This window comes from Sapajus apella, unplaced genomic scaffold, assembly GCF_009761245.1.
Source record: "Sapajus apella isolate SASKATOON/1434 unplaced genomic scaffold, GSC_monkey_1.0 scaffold121, whole genome shotgun sequence".
NCBI lineage: Eukaryota > Metazoa > Chordata > Mammalia > Primates > Cebidae > Sapajus > Sapajus apella.
Window position 1 is genome coordinate 2436135 of NW_022437061.1, and position 26157 is coordinate 2462291.

Consider the following 26157-nt stretch of genomic DNA (forward strand, 5'->3'; position numbering starts at 1 on the left):
AAAAAAAAAAAAAAAAAAAAAAAAAAAATCACCTTAATAAGATAGTTTTGTTTTGTTTTTCCTTTTGGCAGCATACTTAGTGGTAGTCCTGCTCTACAAAAATTAATAATAATAATAATTTTTCAAAAGAAACTAATTTAATTTAATTAAGAATTGTCCCAGAACCAGAATCAGGTACAGTGGCTCACACCTGCAATCCAGCTACTCAAGAGGCTGAGGTGGGAGGATCACTTGAGGCTAAGAGTTTAAGACCAGCCTGGACAAAATAGTTAGACCCAGTCTCCGGAAAAAAAAAAAAAAAAAAAGCCTGGCTTGGTGGCACACGCTACTTGTATTCCCAGCTACTCAGGAGGCTGAAGTGTGAGGATTGCTTAAACTCAGGAGTTTGAAGCTACAGTGAGCTATCTTCACAACACTGCACTCCTGCCTGGGCAAAAGAGTGAGACCCTGTCTCAAAAAAATAAATAAACACAAAGTTGTTTATTTGCACAAAGTTGTGCAAAGCCACTCTGTCTCAGAGAAAAAGCAGGATGTTTCCTGATTTTCAAAGTTCTGGTATATACTGGAAAGTAACAGGAAAAAAACAAGTAATATGGTTTACATATAAAGCTTATTATTTTAATGTGGCAAAGCAAAAAAAATTGTTTTATCTTTCAATGTTATTGTGTTATGGTACAGTTTTAGAAAATAAAAGTCTTATGTAACCTACTAACAAACACAAAATATAGGCTTTAAGACTAAAAGATTGTCTTTTTTAACTAGAACATTTATACAAATTTTGTTTTAAATTATAACAATGTTATTCAGTAAATGATAAAAATCATATATTGTGTGTTTATTATGAATACTTCAATATCAACAATGGCAAAGCTCAAAAAATTGATTTATTTGAATCAAAGCAAAAGCAAAAAAGAGGTAGGGAGGAAGAAAAGAAGAAAGAAAACTATGAGCAAATACTTTCTCAGGTTTACTTAAAATTAAGTTTAAAAATACTTACTGACAGCACGTGCAGACACCAACAACCAAAATAATAAAAACTACCATAACTGCTATCAAACAAATCACCAGAATCTGTCCTCTGTCTCCTCTTAGGTAAAACAAGTCAACTCTTTCACACCTTGCTCCAAGGTAGCCTTCATCACAGCTATAAAACAAGAAGAGGGCATGGAAATAAAATACTCAAGACTTTTAAGAATCTCTACTTCTTTTTTGAAGAAATTAACAGTTTTCATTACTCGAAATTAATAATAAATACAGTTCCTTTATTTAAAAAAAGATACACTTCTTTGTTGACTAGTAATTTTATTTTTTTTGTTTTGCTCTTATCGCTTGATCATTAGACATTATTAATATGTCTAGTATAAATACACAAAGATGACGACAATTCACTAAATTGTATTTTTAAATTTTAGACTGTGAATCAAAAGGGAAGGGAGGATAAAATTCCCTCCACAGCATTCCCAGTGCTTGAATACTTCCATGACAAAGAACTCAAAAACCCCTGGGAACTTCCCATTTTCTAATAGGATAATGCAAATAGTTTTGGTGTGCTCAAACTCTCTTAAAAATTACATAAAAATTCTATGGTTTTATGTGTTCAAACATGCTGATGCATGTCAAAGTTCATAACGCAATGTCCAATACAGAGAATGTTCCGTGAATGTTATTTCTTCAGAATTTCTCACCTCCTCCCTCCACTCTAAATTCTACTCATCGATTCCAGTTTTAGTGCTTGAAGGCATCACAGATTAGATCATGCCCATCTGTTACCCTTTTATTCACCACCTCCTTAACTCCATCACACCAGACACATAGGTCTTGTCCTCTTAACTCCTTTATCTGATTCCTAATTCCACATTTGCAGATCTGTTCACCATTCCCTCCACTCTTCTCTAAATGTCCTCCCTGTTTTCCATGGCCCTCTTCAAGGAGAATGACAAGAAATCAGCAATCTCTCTTCACTTCCCTCAGTCTCTCAGCTATCAATCTGCGTTAGTATATATCTAATGTCAGCAGATGTCCTAAGTCTGAGATTACAGCTGTGGACCCAAGCTGGGGTAACACCCAGGGAGCTAACAACTCAGTGATTTGAGAACTACTCATAGAATTATCTGAACTACATCAGAGAATTAAAGTACATAAAAAGTTTGAGGACATTTTAACCAAAATTATCTGTCGTAATCTTGATACCTTAGTATTAATAAATAGTTTCCTTTATTAATATCAGGGAAACAGTAATAGAAAATATTAATAAATATTTTCCTTAAGGGAATACTTCAAATGAAGTCAAAACACAAAATGATACTGGTCATATACATAATTATTTAAGAGTCAAAAAGATTAAATTCTGCTCCTTAGAAAAATTCTGTGCAACCTCATTTTTCTTTAAGAAAAGATTTACTGCTGGGCTGTTTTATAGTTTATGCTTGACAAAACACAAGGCAGTTAATTCCCGCAAAGCCTGTATTTCTCAAGTAAAGAGATCCCTTAATACCAATATTGTAGCTGAGACAGTGCTTCAAAACAAATAAACGAAAAACAAGCTCAGTAACAGCCATCAATTGAAAAGTGAGGCGTAATGCAAGCAAAGAAGAAAGGACACCTCAAGGAATCTATTATAAAAGGACCCAAGGATGAATGAGAGAAAATTGCTTCCGGCAAGATAGCCAGGTAACTTCATTTTGAGGTCGAAATTACAGGAAGCGAGCTTAGAAATATCTTGAGATATCAAAAGTCTGACATACATAAGACTAAAATTAGGGGTGGGAGGAATCACTTTTCTTTTCTTTTTTTTTCTTTTAAGGTGAAGTCTTGCTTGGTCGCCAGGCTGGAGTACAGTGGCGCGATCCCGGCTCACTGCAACCTCCGCCTCCCAGATTCAAGTAATTGTCCTGCCTCAGCCTCCCAAGTAGCTGGAAGTACAAGCATGTGCCGCCATGCCCAGCCAATTTGTGTATTTTTAGTAGAGATGCGGTTTCTCCATGTTGGCCAGGATGGTCTCCATCTCTTGACCTCGTGATCCACCCACCTCGGCTTCCCAAAGTGCTAGGATTACAGGCATGAGCCACCGCACCCAGCCGGGAATCACTTTTAATTGTGCGTATAGGAGGGAGATTTTTTAGAGTTTCATAATATTGGAATTAACTCTTACAAATATAATCTTTTCCAACTAGCTTAAATATTCCTCTAACAAATTTACAAAATGTGGTATTTTTAAGCAATAGCTTTGCCCATAAAATGCACAGCAATTACTTTCTGCTGTTTTAGAATGTTTTCCTAATTATATGCTGTGGGACTGGTGGCTTAACAATGCTTTAATTGAATTTCTCAGTAAGCAGTACTTCCTATAAGTTGTACCCGCATGAAGCCATGCTAAAAGGTCAAAACTTAACATAGCTGGTTATAGTGGTGCTCATGTTATTTTGCTTTTCAGCAAACCAATAACATGTCAGCTTATGTTTATTTTCAGTGAGTGTATCTCCCATGTAGGAGAAGAGGCCAAAAGAGCATATTCTACTTTTTAAAATTAAATGGTGACTGAGTTTTTATTTAATAAACATCTTCTACTATTTAAAATCAAAAATGTTAAAAGTTGCCCATGATCCTTGAGGGCACTGCAAAATTGGGCATTGGGATCACTATACTGAAATAACAACCAGACACTGTTGTAAAAGATCTATAAATATTAACTTGATCATTGTTACCGCCTTTGAGGTATGTGCTATCATTAACCCCAGTTTCTAGTTGAGGAAATTGACACACAGAGAAGTTAAGAGAATGGGGATTCAAACAGGTAGTCTGGATCCCAAGTTCATGCATTAACTGCACAGTCAATGTGCTGTGCTTCATGTATAATAAAAATTATTTTTTACATGGGACAAAACAAATTGTCCCTTTTCCAACGAAATACTGAGAAGATTACTCAGAGAAAATCTGCATTATTTGAAACACTCTTTGGTTTTTCATATAAAAGCAGGAGTCCACAAACTCCCATGATCCCAAGAAAAGGAGATATTTCTGGTTTCTCAAGACTGTATTGTCACCAATGGCAAGAGAGTTTTGGCTGAATCTGTGCTACATCGAGCCACCTGAAACATTAGTCCTAGGTTGATTATCACATCTCACAGCTCCTCAGGAGGATGAGGAAGGAGAAGAGCATTAGCCTAGGAGTTTTGAGTCTAGCCTGGGTGATATAGAAAGACCTCGCCTCCAAAAGAAATTGTTCTTAAAAAGTTGGAAATTTTTATTTATGGTTAACTTAAATATGTTCTTTAAAAGTTGGAACTCTTAAAATTATGAAACACTTTCTTTGTGCTGGGTACCATAATTAGTGTTTTTGCATTTATTATTTTTCTAATCTTCAACACTTGACAGTATTATTACTCTCTCTTGTAGGTGATAAAACTGAGGCTCAGAAAAAGTAACTCACCCAGTATTAACACTGCTCATAATAGGCAAAACAAAATCTTATTTTAGGTCTATCTGACTCCAAAATCTGTGCCCTGTCTGCTACGATCTTCTGCCTCCCACTGACTGTGATTCATTCCTCTGCTAAGAAGATGTTCCATTCAGATTAAGGTCTTGATCTGGAAATTTAGTATAGCAGTAGATGGGCTGTAATAGGGACACTATTTGTTCATGCATCAGTCATTTCTTCTCCACCTAGTAAATTCTGAGCACTGTGTTTGACACTGAAATACAAAAATGAATAAGCCATGAGCCCTGCCCTCTAGGAGCTCACAGTCACAGGAGGCACATTTAAAGAAACCACCAGTTACGCTCTATTGGATAAGAGCACTCACAGAGGTGTGACTAGACCGCAGGGGAAGGACACCTAACTCAGACCCCGGTGTATGACTGAAAAGGAGGAAGTCAGTGAAGGGGTCCACAAGGAGATGATGAGTGCAGTGCATCTTAAACCATTAGCAAAAATAAGTTTCCAGGCTATGAGAAGAGCTTATATAATAAATCATGAAATGAAATGAAGAATTTTAGAAAAGCATTTAGGAATATGGTGAGTTACAGCTAGAAAGTTAAGCCAGGATCAGATGATCTATGAAGGCTAAGAAAATGAGTTTAAACTTTACATTGAAGGGGACAATCTGTGTGTTGATCTCTGGCAGGTAGGTTTACACACTGTGGTTTTCGTTTTAGAAGGCAGCAATATCAAAGAACAATAAATCTGCAGGCATAGGAACCAATAAGAAAATGTATTGGGTTAAAGATCATTAATATTTCTAAAATTCAATATGTGCTTCCAAGCCAGGAAGCAATTAAATGAATTTTTTTAAAAAATTAGATCTATTCCTCTCAACACACACACATACACACACATTTCTTTATTTTCTTACATTAGCAATTGTGATCCACCTCCAAGCATTATCCATGCATATTTCTCTTTTAAATTAAACTTAACTATATTTAAGTTTTTAAAAAGTTCATGACTCTTAAAGTTGCCACAAAATTGGGATTTGGAATTATTTTTCTGAGATACTTATGGGAAAAAAAAACTTATATACTGGGGCAACTGTGCAGAAGAACACGAACCTTCTATGAATTTTAGGTCAAAATTGCACTTGAAGAATCACCTCTCAGTTCTCTAAGGAAAGGTCCCAGGAAGCACATCAGTGGGACATCTTTTTAGAAAAAAATACATATTAAAAATGCAAAAAAAAATGTTGTGCATGCCTGAGTAAAACTGAAGTAGGACTCAAATACAAAGAGTTGAAAACTTTTTCCCAATTCCCCACTGTACTAAACAGGCTTCACGAATCTCTTATTTACAAATAGGACTAATTCCTTGTGCTTAACTGACACTTGCAAAAGCAGCTCTTAATTTGGCAGGAATTTCCTTGTATTTAAATTAACTATGAACCACCTAACACTTGTCAGAATAATTCATTTCCATTTGAACCACCCAAGAGATTATTTGAGCCGAAAAGAATCAGTTCTGCTTGCGTAAGAAATCAGAGGACACTGCCTAGCCTGGAAGTGGAGCTGGACTCTCACATACTCATATTTCAGGAGGAAAGTGTGCGTCAGTGTCTCCATAAGTAGTTGCTGAGTGGGCCCCTAAACAAGCGGCTGGGGGCAGGACCAGGCGAAACTGTGTTCGGACAGATGGCATGGTTAGCTCAGACTTTCCGGTCCTGGCAAGCCCCAGGCGGGCACCATTCTGCACCCTTTTGCTTGCTGGCTGAGGACACTCCACTTACACACAGGAGGGCGTCTGCTCGGCCACCACGAAGCGGCATCTCCCTTTGATGCAGTAATGCTTGTATTGCTTGGGACACCTAGAGAAGTGGCCTTTCCGCTTTGATTGTGTAGTGGTAGCTGGAAAATGAGAAAAAGTTCAATAAATCAACTCTCTTTAAACACTCACTTGTAAATAGAATTATATTCCTATCTTGCTGCGAGTTTCTCTGTAGAATATATTCAGGTCTCTCATTTTTCCTTTTCTCTGCATTAGGATAAAAGTCAGACTTTTGTGAGTCCAAAATAGCTCTAGAGATTGGGCAGTGGTGATCGTGGTGAGAACATTTCCTACTTTAATTAAGATTTGACTTCAACCTACCTTTCAGAAACTTTACTGTCGTTTAAAGGGTAAAACACAAGTATAATAAGAGAGAAGACTTTCATTCCATGAAAGTTATCAGAGCCATGTTATGGAAGGGAGGTTTTTTGTTTGGTTGGCTTTTGGGTTTGGTTGTGATTGTTGTTTAACTTGGACACTTACATAGTGTTTCCTTAGTGCTAGATGCTGGTCTGTTTGCTTTTTGTGTATTTTTCACTTAATGTTCATAATAGCCTTGTGAGGTAAGCACCATTCTAATCTCCAATTGATGGATGCACAAAGTACAACACATGGAGGTTAAGTCACCTTCCAAGATCACACAGATAGGAAGTGGCAGAACAGGGACTCAAACCCAGGCAGTCTGCCTCTGAGTCCACGTTCTTGACTGCTACATACACTCTGGCATTTCGTTCAGCCAGCTGCTCACCAGGTGTCTGTGATCAACTCTCAGCCTGATGCATCCAGAAGTCACACCTGCCTCAGTGGGAAATTGTATCTCTCATTTGCCCCATGGATTCTTTCTGCTGCTCTGAAGTAGGAGGAAAATGCTGAAAACTCCATGCTCTGGATTTAAATCCTGAACTGACTTCCTTGCCTTACGCTTTTAGGAGTTTGATTGCCTAAGTTTTCAACTGAGGATAGTAATATGTAGCCATTTCCCTATCACGGACATGTAAATAACAATAGTCAAGAGAAACAGAACAGAAATACCAACTAGCTGTTTCGTCTATTAATTTACAAGGGACAAATATCTACACCCACAGAAAACAACAAGCCAGCTCCAGCCCAGGGTCAAACTTTCCATGTTCATGATATAACCAACAGCTTGCAGGATCCAGCCGCCTGTGGAGCCAGGAGGACCATAGTGTGTTTGTGTCAGAAGTGCATGTCACACTAGGTTTGGTATGGCACCTGGCATTCCAACGACATTAAATAATCATTTTATTTATAGCAATGACTATTAAACCACTTAATTAATATTATGAAAAGGGTATATATAATTTCCCCAGGCCACCAGAGACAGGACTCTCAAAGGACTTAGGATGATCTATACACTACAAATTCCTGTGATTCCAGGTCACAGAACAGAGTGTCAAGGGATGGCAGAATGTCACTGAGGAACTGGCTAGCCTGGTTTTGATTGGCGACTTGATAACCACCTAAGCTGACTGCTTGTACTACATGCCAGATATTTGCTCCATACATGTCAACCAATGAGACTTATCAGAAAGACTGAAATTTCTCCCAGAAATAACTGCAAAATGTATCAAAGGCAAAGCCCTGTGTATTTTGACAAATAAATTGATGCCAACTTTCATTTGTTGAGTGTTTTCTATTTTCAGAGCTCTATAATACGTACTAGAAAACATCAAAGAAATAAAGGATACCTTATCTAACTATCTAAACTGGTAGACTAGAACATATAGAAAAACAAGAATAAGCAATAAACCAGTAAAAACAACCATCATAGTCAGATAATGGTTTTAGTACACTGGAAACAGTGGAAAGAACACTGGATTTGGAGAAAAAAATTCACGTTTAATTTTCAGCTCTGCTTTTCCTTAGCTGGATGAGTCTGGGCAAGCTAATTAAGCTGTCTAAACCTTTGTTTCCTCATCTGTAATATAGAGATGATAACATCTAGTTTGAAGGGCTGTTGAGAGATGCATATAAAAAGGACATATAGAAGTTCTTAGCAGAATTCCTGAGACAATAAACTCCTCAGTAAATGAATTAATCTCAGAATCTTAAAATCTTGGCAATTCTAACAGTAATCTTGTATAAGAATGAAGTACCTATGCAACAATCTTGCATGTTCTTCACATGTACCCCAAAACCTAAAATGCAATAAAATAAATTAAATAAAAAGGAATGAAGAATGCTTACCTAACAAAAGAAAAATGTATGAAAAATGTAGATTTTAGAGGAGGTGAACAAGCAATTGAGTAATGGAGAATGTCAAGGGCAAAAGCATGGAGTCAAGAATATGCAGGTCTAATGCAGGCAGTGAGAGGCAGATTTCACTGAAATGGAAGGGTCCTGAAGGAGAACAGCAAAGAATGTCTGTGAATAAAAGTTAGAAACTCTGAAGTTAGTAGGCTGAAGTGTTTACACTTGAAACACAACTCAAGAGAGAGCTGAAGATGACTCTTATGGATGAAATTAAATGATATATAAAAAAATACTTTAAACTGTGGAGCATTCTATCACCATATTATGTAGGAGAGTATAGACTGGACTCTTAGCAGGGGCAAAGAGAAAACCAGGGCAGATACATGTGATGTGAGTCTAGGGTAGGGGGATGGAGGACAAGGAGATTAACTCATGAGGCAGCAGACTTAATGACAGATCTTGTATGAGCAAGAAAGACCTTTCCAGATTTGCAAAGCATACCTGCCTTTAAATATGGAAGTCATTTGGCTATGTATCCTAAACTTTACTTATTTCACTCGCGGTTGTGCCCCTTTAAATGCACCCAGACTTTTGATAAACATTATCCAGAGTATGATACCAAAAAGCAAATTAACCAGCAGCTGCTGAATGCAGTGATTTGATCAGCCTTCATTCATCCAAGCAGCACAAATCTATGCCAAGGAAATGGTTGCCAGGTCCTGCTTTGATCGCTCACAGAGCTCTCTCCTTTGCCAAGTAAGCATGCTCTTAAATATTCCCAGCATCATTTAGATTTTAAAACATTTCCATCCCACCAGGCAGAAAATGCCCAGTGATTTCTTTATGGAACTTTAAAACCTGAAACTAAAATAAATCACATATACTGCTACAAATGCATACACACACATACAAACACACACACACACACACACACAAACCCTGATGGGATGGTCTCTTCTTTGTGAAAATGACAAAGCTAATCAGCATTCTTTCTTTTGAAAGGCACCTAAAATATCTATTCCTTATAATCAAGTATTCATCAAGTTCATGTTATCTAAAAATTGAACTACAGAACCCAGTGTTTTCTGCCCATCATTAGAACTGATAATATAGGGCACGGGAGGGTGAATATACCCTTCCATTTCAGAGATATTTATCCAGAAGAAGAAAAAGTTAATTTTATGACAAAAGAGTGATTGGTCCCAAGTGTTGTGTTTCTCTGTTGTAAAGAGAATGACATAGTCTTGAAAATGTAGCAATGTGGCAACCAGAAATAATCCCCTATCCTAGAGGTGGTGGAACTCAACTGATCTTTTCTCCTCCCACATTACCCTTTTCCAACTCAAATTCCCAAAACAAAAGCATGCCCCTGTCCCAGAGAACTGCACTGGAAAACTACATCCACTAGTGGGCCAGGCTGCAACACAATCTCATAAGTGGATGGGCACCCCAGGTAATATATATCAATCACTTCACAGGACACTATACCCCAAAGATGTTAAACACCAAATAAATAAGAAATCATTAGTGTTACTGAAGGTCAGTGGATGTAACTCTAAGGGTTTGCAAAAGAAATCAGAAGCAAGGACATCTTTCTTACATCATATAGCAATTAGACAAGAGGTCGTCAAACTCCTTGGGTCGTATAGGTAGTTAGATGAGACATACATACTAGATTCCCTTGGGCTAAGCACAGTGGAGGAATACAGCAGACACCCAAATGACTTGGTTTCCATATGAAACTTTCCTCAATTTGATGGATGTTTTGATTAAACATAGGATAGTTCCTTAGTCTCTATATGATTCTAGTTCCCAAGACAAAAGAGGCTTTGTGATGACTTTATGACTAAAACTATTCAGAATAGAGCCATTAGGTATATCTTTCATAAAACCTTTACTTATTTATTCCAACAGTATGCATTCAAATATATTTAATAATTTTGTAGATGACACTGATATCAGCAGCTATATTCTGAAGTCAACTCAAAGGGCAATCAATACTACAACTATTATTACAATGCTTTTCTGTGATACCTGTTACAATGGTTACAACCTTATAGTATCTCTAGCTCCATAGTTAGATGCATAGTTAAATCTCTAGGTAACAAATGTAAAAGGAAATGCTAAACTTTGAAATAGAAGTCCCACAGGTGTTAACAAGGAGACTGAGGAAGAAAAACAACTATAAATTCATCCTCCCACACACATAGGAAGCAGAGCCTAGGGTTTTATTATTTTATTCCTTGGCTTCTAGGCACTTCCCAATAGGGATTTCCTCATTTTGCAACCTTCTTCGGCCAAAATGTGAAGAAGAACGTATCATATATTTGAAGTTAATTTTCTTTTTTATCTTGCCAACTGTCTCTGGTCAGGGGAATGCAAATTCAGTGTCCTTGAAGAAATACAAACTTTGAAAATGTATTTTAATTGAGGATTCCCATTTGTCTTACATCCAATGACATTTCCTACAGAAAAGTGAAAGGGGAAGTTACATCTCACACAGGTATATGCTAATTTTTTCTGAACTACTAGAATTTTTTTATATGGGGATTCAGTGGTATGATATGGCCGGATTAGAATGTCTTTTAAGTAGGAAGGCCGTGCCAAATATTTCTGAGCTTATAGTAATGGGATTTCACCCAGAACTGCCCTTTTTCATTTTATCCCTTTGGGGGAAAACAAAAGAATCCATGTTGAAGCATGGGTATCTCTGCATACGTTTAAAAATATTCATGGCTGGAGGCAAATAAAGATGAAGGGACAGGAAGAAAAAGTATCTTTCTTTTGCTTTTTCAAGTATACATGCTACAGAATTCTTGCGTGCATGATGAATCCTTTGCCCATTCTCCTTTGCTGGTCTCCTTGCCTCTCTCAACCTGTAAAATTTTGCAAATACAGCAGGGCTGGATGCTCCCTCCTCTCTTCTTCTTCCTGGGTAAGCTCATCAAGTCTCCTATCCTAAACATATCTTTATGATAACAATTTCTAAATTTAGTTTGCATCCTAGATATCATCCCTCATTCCCAACTGTCCAACTAACATCTTCACTTGGATTCCCAACTGGCATTTCAACTTAACACTTCCAAAATAGAATCTTTGATTTTCCTATTCAAATCTGGCCTTTCCTTATCTCAGTAAATAATATCCATTCTTCTGTCATTTCAACCAAAAATCTTGGAATTATCTTGACTTATTTTTCTCTTACTCTATATCTAATGCATCAACAAATCCTATTGACAGTATTCAAAATATATACAGAATAATCCCACGATTTCCACTACCTTGGTCTAAGCCCAGTAGCATCTCAGGCTGGAAATAGCCTCTATGACGACAGCTTTAACTAGTCTCTTTCCTTCTGCCTTTGTCCGACTGATTATCAAGTATGCACACAGAAACCAGAGTAATGCCATTAAAACTCAGAGAAAAAGCTGAAGGCCTTATACTCCTTGGCAAGGCTCTATTATACATTACTCATTCCCTCTCTTTCTCTGTTGCCTTTCTGATCTCATATGTGAAAATTGTTCATTTTTGCATCCTTGACACCTGCACAACCTGCTGCATAGTAGGTGCTCATAAATATTAGTAAAATGAATGAATGCATCACTCAAGTTAGAAAATGCTACAGTCAGTAGAGAAGATCTATTTCTGCACCCTATTAGTTTAGTTTTTAAGAACCTACTGTTCTCATTTGCACTTTACCTTCGGGGAATTATCATTATTATTATTATTATTTTAGGATTATTCTCACACATTCCACATTTTGAGCCTCCCACATGATTCTAAGCAGTTTAGCATGGTGATTAACAACACACTTTCTAGGGAGATGGTGTCTCTGAATTCATGTCAGGCTACTTTGTTTACTGTATGATCTTAAACAAATTACTTTACCTCTCTGTGCTTCAGTGTCTTCATTTGAAAAAGCGAATAACGTAGGTACCCCTAGGATTAAATGAATTGATATACATAAAGCACTCAGAACAGTCCTTGGCACATAGCAGGAGATGGATAGATGATGGATACTATCTTTTTATTAAAAGTGTAGTTGTTGATGATGATGATGCTATATCCCAGATGAATTAAATATAATAAAATAAATCATCAAAGAAAGGAAGGAAAGGAGGGCAGAAGGAAGGAAGGAAGAAAGGAAGGAAGGACAGAAGGAAACAAAAAAGTAAAGAGGTAAGGAGAATGAGAAGGAGGGTGGAAGGGGGAAGAAAATTGATTTGAAGAAGTTAATTAATGATGTTGTGGCCATCATACAAGAGTAGGTGCATGTAGCTTAGATCCTAAGAGATCAAGTTCAAATATATTTAGCACAGTCTATTAATTTTACCTGATATTGTAAGGTAATGCGGTTATTTTAGCCTGATAATATAAGAAGCTCAATCCTTGATTAGAATTTTCAAAATCAACTGATTTTTGACACTTCTGGCATTGTGTTCTTGAGGCTTTTTGATTGTTTCGTTTCTGTTTTTCTAATAGGCTATTAGAAAAAGAAGAGTAAACCAAAGAAATAATTAAGCATTTTTGCTCTGTATTTCTCTCATTGATTTCTTAACATCTGTCTAACATAAGTCATGTTTAAGTCTGTTTTCTCTCCATCTCCAGATAAATTTCTCAAATAGTAAAATGTATAACTATGTTTTTAAGCCCATTTGCAAGAAAAAAATATATGTCTTATACAGAAAAATATGAAATATTTTTTCTGACATTACATTACTATTGTGGTATTTAAGCAATCTGATTTTCCACCAAATCACTAATGTGTTTGTGTTTTAATTATACCAATAATTTTACTAAAATAATTTACAAAAAATACTGGTTTTGTGCCACAGGCCTCATCATTCACTGCATACAAGCCAGTTTCCCACAGTGTATAGACTACAGTATATAATCTCTATTTTTAATTTTTTTTAATTCAAATATTCATTTTTGCATTATTTGCAGTTTTCAGCTTTTGTATTTATTATTTATAAGTAATACATTCACATTTAATATTTGTAAAATAATTTAGAAAATTTACAATAATTTTACTAAAATATTTGTAAGATCTATAAATGCAGACTTAAACTCCTAAATGGGAGGGAAAGGGAACATACAAGCATAGTGAGAAAAAGGAATCAGGGATTTATAAATTTTGCTTTTCACAGATGCTAAGGAGGTGGGGAGATAGCCAGCGATTGGTTGAAAGATACAAAATTATAGTTAGGAAAAAGGAATAAAGTTCTAATGTTCTCTAACACTGTAGGGTAACTATAATTAACAATAATTTACTGCATATTTTGAAATAGCTAAAAAAGCAGATTTTGAATGTTTTTAACACATAAAAATTATAAATGTTTGAGGCGATAGGTATGTGCTAATTACCCTGATTTGATCATTACACATTGTACACATGTGTGAAAACAGCTTGCTGCATCCTATAAATATGGATAATTATTGTGTCAATTAAAATAATAATAATAATAATAAATTTTAAAGAAAGCAGAAAACACACCAGAAAGTAATTATCTGGGCATGTCCCCAGATCATCTCTCAGAAAAGAAATTACAACTAATTCAGAGAAAATTATGGATTTGAGTGGGTGAACAAAAATAACTACTTCCTCAGTGATCCTTCAGAGGAAAAATTAGAGGTAAATGTAAAAGCTAAAACCTATCCAAATAATGCAAAAATGAGTATTTGAATTTAAAATAATTAAAAATAGAGATCATATACTGTAGCCTCTACACTGTGGGAAACTGGCTTTCACACAATGATTGATTAGGCCTGTAGCACTCTAAGACCATGCAGAGTGCAACTTGTCACTGACTTACTATGGAAGACGTGTGATGGGAAGGTCTGCTTTGATGGGCATAGACTTTGAAAAAGAAAATTTTGGTGCTGGAAGCAGAAAGCTGCCTAAGACAACAAAATGGCTTAGAGTGTGGGGCTGGGGATTATTCTGTTTAGCGACTTCCTTAGACCCCTCTTTTTGCTCAAGGGTATTAGAAATTAAAAGCCACATCTATTTGCAGTGCACAAAAAATTAGAAAATAGCACCCATCAACCAAGGAATGGATAAAGCAAATGTGGTATACATACACCATGAAATATGGCTCAACCATGAAAAGGAACAAAATAATGTCTTTTGGAGCAACTTGGATGAAGCTGGAGGCCATTATATGAAGAGAAGTATATGCGGGAATGGGAAACCAAATAGTGTATATTCTCACTTATAAGTGGGAGATAAGCTACAAAGTTGCTGCATTAGTCTGTTCTCATGCTGCTAATAAAGACATACCCAACACTGGGTAACTCATAAAGGAAAGAGGTTTGACTCACAGTTCCACATGGCTGAGGAGGCCTCACAATCATGATAGATAGCGATTGAGGAACAAAGTCATATCTTACATGGCAGCAGGCAAGAGAGCTTGTGCAGGGGAACTCCCATTTATAAAACCATCGGGTCTCACGAGACTTATTCACTACCATGAGAATATTATGGAGGAAACCACCCCCATGATTCAATTCTCTCCACCTGGCCCTGCTGCCCTTGACACGTGGGGATTATTACAATTCAAGGTGACAACTGGGTGGGGACACAGCCAAACCATATCAGATGCAAAGGCACAAGAAAGTTATAACAAACTTTGGGGATTCAGAGGGGAACGGTGGGAGCAGGTTGAGGGATAAAAGACTGCATAATGGGTACAGTGCATACTGCTTGGATGATAAGAGCACTAAAATCTTAGAAATCACCACTAAAGAACTTGTCTATGTAATCAAAAACTACCTGTATCCCCAAAACTATTTTTTCTTTAAGTTCTGGGATACATGTGCAAAACGTGCAGGTTTGTTACATAGGTATACATGGGCCATGATGGTTTGCTGCACCTACCAACCTGTCATCTAGGTTTTAAGCCCCACATGCATTAGGTATTTGTCTTAATGCTCTTCCTCCCCTGGCCCCCCACCACCCCCACAGGCCCCAACGTTGGATGTTTCCCTGTGTCCATGTGTTCTCATTGTTCAATTCCCACTTATGAGTGAGAGCATATGGTGTTTGGTTTTCTCTACCTTGTTAGTTTGCTGAGAATGATGGTTTCCAGCTTCATTCATGTCCCTGAAAAGGACATGAAGTCATTCTTTTTTATGGCTGCACAGTATTCCATGGTGCATATGTGCCACATTTTCCTTATCCAGTCTATTATTGATGGACATTCCCCCAAAACTATTAAAATAAAAACTGTTTTAAAGAAAAGAAAACTGGCTTCAACAGAAGGTACAATCTATATAAAGAAGACAATGTGAAAAAAAAAAAAAAAAAAACAGAGGAGTAATGTCATCAAAATGGTAAATAGAAAATCTTCAACTATCCTACCCTCCAAAAACACACTGAGTCAACATTACAAAATACAGACAAGTTCTCTTGTAAGAAATTCAGAAACTAGTTGAGAAGCTCCTGACCTCTAAGTAAATGCAAATGCAGCCGCAGTGAAGAAGGTAGGAAAATCTGAGACAGTTCTCAACATAATGCGTACCCGTAATACAGCACTGTATGATCAGAAGAAAAGTTCCCAGATCTCAGCTTCTCTTCAGTAAGGAAGAGTCAGACTATATGCTCACCATCACAACTTTTCTGGACCTTCTCAAAAGACTGGCTTTCGTCCTGCCTGTTTCAGAACACTGACAGGACCTGACATATTCTAGCCACCTTAGGACCAGTGAGATCAGAAACATCAGTTTAGGTGGGCAATCTCCATAGCCCACTCACCTGGGTCAGCATAGAGTGCACTAAAGACAAAGACCAGCTCCCAGCTTCCCCACTACTTTATGTCTGATGCCTCAACTTGTCAGGGGTGGCCCATAGGACTTGCATCTGTCTTGCCTGTCCTACAGGACAGACAGGACTCAATATACTCTAGCTGCCTGGGGTGCCAGTGAGAACAGAAACAGTAGTTAGAACAAGCAGCTGTTTGTTACAGTGCATCAAGTCAAATCAGTATTTAGTTAATGGGGTAGAGGAACCCCAGTTCCTAGCTTTTCCTTGGAGTAGGAAAGAGACAGAGGGTCCAATTATGCAAATTTTCTAGAAGCTGCCCAAGATAAGTCTTACTTATCTCAGATCTGATGGGACTTATCATATTCTTGAGGTCTTGGAATAAAAACAAAGAAAGAAGGTTGGACTAGTACAAAAGCTTGAAAGGGCCCCCAAATCCCTTCAGCCAGACTGTTTAATGAGAGTCTCCTCCTGCATAAGGCCAGCCCATAAAGACAGGAGAGGTAGCTGTTTTCTGTAATGCACAGATACCAAGACAGCAAGTTAAGAAAAATGAAGGAACAGGTAAACATATCGTAAAGAAAGGGGGAGGGGGAACAACACTGATGAAATGAAGATGTATAATTTATTTGACAGAGAATTTAAAATAACTATCATGAAGATGCTCAGTGAAGACAGGAGAAAAATACATAAACAAAGTGAAATTTTCAACAAAGAGATAGAAATATTTTTTAAGTGAAATATAAATTTTGGAGCTGGATAATCCAATAACTAAGCTGAAAATTCAGTAGATGGGTTCAACAGCAGACTATGTCAACCAAAAGACAGGATCAGCAAACTTGAAGATAGGTCATTGGAAATTATACAAACATAGGAGCTAAAAGAAAAAACAAGATTTTCAAAAAGTGAAAAAGCTTAAAGGACTTATGAAACACCATAACACAGGCAGACCAATATACATCTGAGAGTAGTCCAAGAGAAAAACAGAAAGGTTATTCAAAGAAATAATGCCCTAAACTTACCAAATCTAAGGAAAGAAATGGACATACATATCCAGAAGACCAACAAATTCCAAAAGCCAGAAACCCAAAGAAATATACGCCAAGACACCTTACAATGAAATTGTCAAAAGTTCAAGATAAACAGGGAATTTTGAGAGCAGCAAGATGAAAATGACTTTTTGTGTTCAAAGGAACCTCCATCATACTTTCAGTGGATTTCCCAGCAGAAACGTTGAAGGCCAGAAAGGACTAGAATGATATATAGTCATGCATCACTTACTGACAGTGAGATGTTTGGAGAAATAAATTATTAGGCAGTTTTTTCATTGAGCAAATATCATAGAGTGTACTTACACAAACCTAGATGGTGTGACCTATACACACTTTAGTTATATGTCATAGCTTATTGTTCTGAGGCTACAAACCTGTACAGCCTGTTACTGTACTAAATACTGTAGGCAATTATAACATGATAGTAAGTATTTTTATATCTAAATGTAGAAAAGTTACAGTAAAAATATTATATAAAGGTTAGCAAATAGCATATCTATATAAGGCACTTACTGTGAAAGGAGCTTGCAAGACTAGAAGTTGCTCTAAGTGAGTCAGCAAGTGAGTAGTGAGTAAATATGACAGCTTAGGACATTATCATAAACTACCACAAACTTTATAAACATTGTACTCTTAGGCTACAATACATTTGTATTATAAAAAAATTCTTTCTTCAATAATTAATTAACTTTAACTTATTGTAAATTTTTTATTGTATAAACATTTTTATTAAATTTTCCTTTGACTCATAATAGCAGCTGAAAACACAAACACTCTACAAAAATATTTTCTTTATGTCTTATTCCATAAGCCTTTTTCTATTTTTTGTACTTTTTGAACTGATGTTACAGAAATAAAAAGGATAATATTAGACTGCTATAAACCAACAAATTGAATAACCTAGAAGAAACAGATAGATTCCTAGATACAAGCTATCTACCATGACTGAATCATAGAGAAATAGAAAATGTGAACAGACCTATAACTAATAAGAAAATTGGTTATAATATGAAACCTCCACAAATAAAAGCCCAGGTCCAGATAGGTTCACTAGTGAATTCTATCAAACATTTAAATACGTAATTCCCATTCTTCTTAAACTCCTTCAAAAAATTGAAGGGGAAGAAACACCTCCAAACACATTTTCCGAAGCCAGCATTGCCCTGATACCAAAGTTAAACAATGACATTATAAGGAAAGAAAACTACAGGGCAATATTCTTAATGAATATAGATTCATTCATAATTCGTTTAGACAAAATTCAACACCCTTTCATAACAACAATTTTTACTAACTAGTAATAAAAGGACATTACGCCAACATAATAAGGCCTTATATGGAAATCTCTTACCTAACATGATACTTAATGATAAAAAATTAGAAAACTTTTCCTCTAAGATGAGGAGCAAGAGCAAGACAAGCATGCCCAATCTCACCGCTTCTTTTCAACATAGTGCAGGAAGTCCTAGCCAGAGCAATTAGGAAAATAAATAAATAAAATCTAAACTGGAATAAAAATAGTTTTATCTCTGTTTGAAGATGACATGATCTTATAAATAAAAAGATTCTAAAGACTACACACAGACACACACATACACACACACACAAAGTGTAAGAACTAATTTACAAATTCAGCAAAGTTGTAGGATACAAAATCAACATTAAAAACCAGTTGTATTCATATGCACTAATCACAAACTATTCAAAAAGAAAAGTAAAAAGTAAACTAATTTACAATAGCATCAAAAAGAATAAAACACTTAGGAATAAACTAAAGAAATGAAAGACTTGTACACTGAAAACTATAAAACATTGATTAAATGTTTAAACATTGATTAAAGAAATTAAAGAAGATAAAAGTACATCAAAAGGCATCCTGTTTTTGTGGGTTGAAAGATTTAATATTGTCAAAAAGTCCATACTACCCAAAGTAGTCTATGGGTTGACTATCAAAGTTCCAATGACTTTTTTTTTTTTAACAGAAATGGAAAAACAAATTTAAAATTCAAAGGAAACTACAAAGGACCCTGGCTAGCCAAAAATGATCAAGAACAAAGTTGGGAGTATCATTCTTCCTCATTTTAAAACATACTACAAAGCTACAGTAATTAAAAGAACATGGTACTGTACTGGTATAAAGACATACATAAAGACCAATAGAACAGAATATACAGCTCAGCAATAAACCCATGAATTTATGAAAAACTGATCTTCAGCAAGGGTACCAAGAATACAATGAGGAAAGGGTAGTCTCTTAAATAAATGATGTTTAAAAACTAGATATCCATATGCAAAAGAATGACATTGGACTTGCTTGTTACATTGCACAAAAACCAACTCAAAATGGACTGAAGACTTATATATAAGACCTGAAACAGTAAAATTCCTGCAAGAAAACATAAAAGAACATTTCTTGACATTGGTTTTAACAATGATTTCTTAGCTTTTGTCACCAAAACCACAGATGACAACAGCAGAAATAAACAAGTGGGGCTATGTCAGATGAAAAAGCCTCTTCACAGCAAAAGGAACAACAGAGTGAAAAGGCAACCCATGGAATGGCAGAAAATGTTTTTAAACTATACATCTGGTAAGGGATGAATATCCAAAATACATAAAGCACTCTCATAACTCAGTAACAAGGAAACAACTCAACAAAAATCAGGATCTCAATGAGATACTTGTATTCCTCTGTTTATTGTAGCATTATTTTATAAAAGTCAAGAGGTGGAAGCAACCCAAGTGTCTATTGACAGATTAACAGATAAAGAAAATATGGGATACACATACAATATTGTTCAGCTTTATAAAACAGAAAAATATTGCCATTGCGACAATATGGGTGAACCTGAAAGAAATTTTGCTAAGTGAAATAAGACAGTCACAGAAAGACAAATATAATATGAATGCCTCTACTTTCGTGAGGCATCTACAATAGCCAAATTTATAGAAGCAGATAGTAGTATGGTGGTTGCTGGAGAGTTGGGGAGTTGCTATTCAATGTGTATAAAGTTTCAGTTCATGAAAGACTAATAAATTTGAAGAGATCTGTTAACCTACAATTAACAATACTGTATTGTCCCCTTTAAAATTTGTTAATAAATAGATCCCATGTTAATTGTTTTTAACACAATAAAAATAAAATTTAAAAACATATTTAGGATGATCATGAGGAAGATTTTTGAACATTGTCAGTCATCAAATTATGGAATAATTTCCCAAGGGAAATGTGAAAAAATGCCATCATTGAAGACATTTTAAACCAGACTGAAGAAAAACACAAGCGCATAAAGTTAGCCTTGTTCTTCTGCCTACATGGATGACAAGGCCCAAACATGATCTAAGACACCATTAGATTCTACAGCCAATGAGCACCCTCTTGCCACCCACTACTGTGAGGAATGAAAGAGGAAAATTTGGCTGGAACTGATGACTCACATCAGGAAGACTTGCTCAGTGTGTTCCTGGCTCTGTTACAACTTCCCAAGGGTGCTAGGAAAGGAGCAGTTTTCACCAAGTCACCATAGTCCCAGCTCATAGAAGTTTCCAGGGAATACAGTAGGCTCTTCTCCACTGCAGATAGTAATATGGTGCTTTTTTAATTGGCCTGTGTTTTGTTTGGTTTTGTTTTTTTAAGTCAGAAATAACCTCTGTAGAAGACCAGACCATATAATCTATACAGAACAGCATAACCTTAGACCAGGGGTCAGCAAACTGTAATCCAAGGATCAGATCTGACCCACAGCCTATTTCTCTAACTAAAGTTTGATTGGGACAGAGGCAAGTCTATTCATTTGCATAGTGTCTATGACTGCTTTCACAGTACAGTGGCAGTGTTGACTCCTTGTGACAAAGACTTCATAACCTACAAAGCCTAAAACCCTTATTACTTAACCCTTTACTTAGGCCAACTCCTGCCTTAAACTGATAACTTTGAGAAAACTAATTCAAGCATCTACAAGCTAAAATATGCAAAATTCTTGCCTTCTCCCCTTCTCTTAACTATGATAGAAAAGAAACAAGGAATTTAACTTTGAATAGAATATGTCAGCTTTTCATGGATCCAGTCCAAGATATCACATGCTAGAGTCTGGAGCATGCATCTGTGACCCAAAATACAGTTGGGTGGAGGCACTAGAATCAGAAAGACCTGAGTGTGAATTCCAGATTTGATATTTTCCAGCTGTATGACCTTTGGCAAGATACTTAATCTTTGTCGGTTTTTCCTTGAAATAAAATAAAAAATATTGTCTAGCTCAGAGGGTTCTTGAGAGTAGTGATGAATTACTGTATATAAAGCACTTAGCACCATACCTGGTACCTTAATATGTGCTCAAATAATTGCCTATTATTATAAGTGCCATTATTATCAGAAAATTAAAACTCAGATTTGAATAGAAAGCTAGTTAAACATTACCTGCACAGTTTTCCTTGGGATCTCCACAGAGGAGGCCATTAGTTTCAGGACTTCCGGTGGAATTCCCATCTGCCACCACACAGTGGAGGATCACTAGACCTTCAAGTTCAAAACAAAACCAAAACCAAACATGAAAATTGGCTTATTGTGAAACAGTCTATCAAAGTCTGTTAAAGTCTATCAAAGTCCTATTTATGAAAATAGCCAGCCTATGGTTTCCATTTCCAAGTCATTAACTCCCAGGAAGGCATACAGAGGCCAGCATGCTGCACATTTTCAACTCATTGCTAAAGACAGAATTTTCAAGCCAGCATCACTTAAATCTAACTATAGATCTTAAGGGAGGAAACTATGGCTTATGATAGAGCCTTACAACAAAAGCAGAAGTAAGAGCAACTGAATTCCCAGTCCCTGAATGAATATACTGATGAATTTCGACGGAGAGTGATTGGTGAACATCCACAGCAAACAAAGTGCCTTCTCCATTCCACACAGAGCCAGCATTTCTCAGGTGTTAACAACTGAGTGTGCTTCTTTCTGGGGAGATATTTGATCCATGGGAATTATTTATAAATTTTAGGTTCCTCCAGTTAAGAATCTCTGTCTCTGAGGATACGCCACATGTTTTGCAAGGGAGAGAAGAATGCCATGCTATGGTTAGAATGGTTCAGAATACAATGTGCAGTCCTTGTGTAGATACTGATTTAAACACACCAACCATAAAAGGTCACTTCTAAGATAATCAGAGAAATTTGACGCTGACTGGACACTAGTTAATATTAAAAAATTGTTATAGCTTTTTTAAAGTATGATAATAATATTATGGCTTAGGTTAAAAAATAGGGTCTATATATATATATTGTGTGTGTGTGTATTCATATATATATATATATGGATAAAATTGATGTATCTGAGGTTTGCTTTAAAATAATTCAACGTGAGAAAGAGGAACAAAGTAGTGATTAAAAAAAGGCATGGATGAAATAAGGTTGGCCATATATTGATAGTTGCTGAAGCTGATGGTGGGTATATCAAGGTTCATTATGTTGTCCTCTCTAGTTTGTGTATGTTTAAACATGTCTATAGTAATAGGAAGAAAGAATAGAAAAAGAAAGAAGAAAGGAGGGAGGAAAGTGAAGGAAAAGAAAGATGGCTTAGGAATTAGCTGGTCTTGAGTTCAAGGGCCGTTCTTTTCATATAAGTACATAAAACACTTAACACGGTTCTGCCATTTAATCAATGTACAATAAAAATCACTATACAACTGACAAGAATAAAATAACCTGTCCACCAGTTTTATTGAGATTTATATATCGAATGATTTCTAAATTTATGGATGTTCTCCAGTTCAATTAAGTTCAGCAAACATTCATGGATATCCAGGAACACACAGGTGGATAGGATGTACTAGACCCTTAAGTTGCCCCAAGTGTAGAGACAATTAATCAGCCAACCAATTAACCATAAAACAAAGTGCTACTACTGTACCAGAAAGCAACAGTGGTAGCAAGTTCAAAGGTCAAAGGAGTTTTCAAAAGGGATATTTCAAAGAGAGACCCTTTTTCACCTAATTGGAAAAGTTTTTTTAAAGAAAGAAATTGTACCTAGCATGGATAACAGTGAAGAGAAATGGAAACTCAAATCCATTGGTGAAGGGCAAATTAGTACTGCTTTTCTCGAGGACAATTTAGCACTATACAAAACATAAAAGCAAACACACACACACAATGTATAAGTCTTAAATCCAGTAATTACATTGCTAATGGTTTTTCCTAAGGAAATAATTCAGGATAAATATAGATATTTAGCTACAAAATGGCATGGGTTTAAAAAATATGTAGATTACCTAAATAACTGACCATAGAGAACAGATTAAATACAATGAACTATCCTCATGCAAAAAAACACTATTTATCCACTAAAAGATGATATTCAAACATGAATAGGATATTTTAATATGTTCCTAAATAAAGCAGACTACAGAAAACTAATATAGCATGATCTGCATGTGGGAGTATGTACTTATCTGTTTGTGTATGTGTGTGTAAGTGTGATAAGTGTAAAAACCTATCCATAGAGTCAAAATGTGAATAAGTAAATAGAGAGTTGCTCACACTGGTTAGGAGGCAACATTTTGCTTTATTTTTCCTATTTGTGCTTTGTAAAAGCACATTTTATCTGCTGCAACAAGAAAAACAGAAGTGACTCGTGTATTTCTTTTTTAAATTGCAATTAGGCTACCAAATTTCTCCCAGCACCTGCCCTTTCATTCACACTCAAAATAAACAGAAACAATCACTTAGGGCTTCTGAAGCACAAGAATTTTATATTACTCATATTTGTATTCTGGCGCCTAATACAGAATTTAATGGACATTCAATGACTGTTGAAAGACTGAATGAATCAATCTATAAACGAACAAGGAAAAACTCTTTATATTCAAAAATCTCAGGAGCAATTGCTAGTGAAAAATAATAAAATACATTTAATTTATTTCTAAAATCCCATCTATAGACTTTCTTCAAGGGAAGTAACAGGCCTTAATCTCTTCTAATGGCAGGAACTGAAAAAAAAAAGGGAAAACAATTTCTAAATCTCATAGAGAGTCCACATCTGCAACCTGAGGATGGCAGAATCTCCTTCTGCGGGTTATTGTAAAACTTAAGTTTGTTTTTAAAAAGAGCATATGGCTTGGCACATACTATACAATTTGCAGTCTAGCTGCACTTCTTCTCACTATCACTTATAACTAAACCTGTTATCCTCCAATTCCACTCACAGAGGGAGTTCTGATCCCTTTTAAACATTGCTGAGGCCTTCAAACATCCCCACAGGCTGGGGGCTATGGCCCAGGCTCCTTCTGCTAAGGCTCATTTCACATGCTGGTGTCAGTTGGCAACAGGAGGCTACTGTCCTCACAGGTGGAGGCAGAGCACTGGGGAGGAGGTATTCTCAGCCCCGCCAGCTCTCAAACCAAGCAGAGCATGCACTGCTCCTTTTCCTGCCCACCCCAGCAACCTAGAGGTCACAGGTAAATGGCTGTGAACCAAAGCGAGCCTGAAGAACCATTTGCTTGTCCTGCACAGTTTTTAATAATTGGATCGAGGCAGTTCATATTAAACCTGAATTTTCTTCTTCTATTCAAATAGCAGAAGGTCTGGCAAGACAGATCTAAAATGCTTTCCTAGCAACAACTGGCTGGAACTAAGAAGCAGGTGACCCTTTAAGTGCCCCAGACCCCCTGAGGCTACCTGTACTTATTTATTTTAAGTACTCAGGCTGTAAAATGTATTTCAGTTTGTGATATGTAAAAAGAGACTCAGAAATCAGAGAAATTCTCATAAAAACATCTACTAAATAATGCTGCTATAAAGAGAAAGGACACTCCTGTTCGTTCATAATTCAATGAATATTTATTAAGCACTATGTGTTTGACACTGGTGCTAGACTCAAGACACTGAAGGTTCTGAGATAACAGACACAGGTATTATCACTAACCTCAAGGAGCTCAATTCTGGTAAGATAAACCCACACTTTTTTGTTGTTGTTTGTTTGTTTGTTTGAGACAGATTCTTACTCTGTTGCCCATACTAGAGGGCAGTGGCATGATGTCAGCTCACTGCCCTCTTTGCCTCCTGGGTTCAAGCGATGCTCATGTCTCAGCCACTCAAGTAGCTGGGATTACAGGTGCCTACTACCATGCCCAGCTAATTTTGTGTTTTTAGTAGAGACGGGGTTTCACTGTGTTGACCAGGCTGGTCTTGAACTCTTGACCTCAAGTGATCCACCCACCTGGGCCTCCCAAAGTGCTAAGATTACAGGTGTGAGCCACCAAGTCCAGCCTGACACACAGATCTTTAAGGTACAGGATAATATGTACAACAACAATGATAACACAGAAGTAATAGGATGGAAAATCAACTCTGCTTAGTGGCAAAGATTTCATGGAGAAATTGAGATTTACCGTGAGTTCTTAATGAGGAATAAATGATTTTTAAAAACATCGGTTAATAACTTTTACAAAAAACAAAATATGTGTAAGATCATCATAATGTGTTAATTGTTTCAGCAGTGGATAATATTTATGTGGTCATAATAATATTGATGATTTAACAAAAAATTTTCATAAACTCAGGGCTGGTAATTAGCTCACATATACCACATGGGAAAATTGGTCAAGACTAATCAGTGTGTGCTGTGACAGTTCTTAAATGTTTTGACTATCAGTCCTGGAATTATGAGAGAAGATAAACTCAGCAGATAAATCGAAACCTGACAAGTCAAGAAGTAGCATTATAAGGAAATATTTGCAGTACAGGTAAACAGTTGAATACTAGAAGAAACATCATAAAGAGTCAAAAGTGGTTAGCAGAGAGACAGAAGAGTATGTTGCAAAGATCTGCTATTTATTTTTATAAGCCTCTTAGTACTATCTAATTTTTTAAATAAAAAATCTATG

General features: G+C 36.3%; 1 protein-coding gene across 2 annotated transcripts in view; it reads right to left on the reverse strand.

Annotated features, from left to right (window-relative positions):
- Positions 1 to 26157, reverse strand: part of BTC (betacellulin) — a 47193-nt gene that overhangs the window by 4425 nt on the left and 16611 nt on the right. The window contains exons 2-4 of one of the 2 annotated variants that reach the window (XM_032261016.1): positions 21699 to 21797; positions 6216 to 6333; positions 998 to 1144 (exon numbers count right to left, since the gene is read on the reverse strand). In XM_032261016.1, coding sequence (XP_032116907.1) covers positions 998 to 1144; positions 6216 to 6333; positions 21699 to 21797 — 364 coding nt within the window. The remainder of the gene's footprint in view (positions 1 to 997; positions 1145 to 6215; positions 6334 to 21698; positions 21798 to 26157) is intronic. The other variant, XM_032261017.1, reaches the window with a different exon arrangement.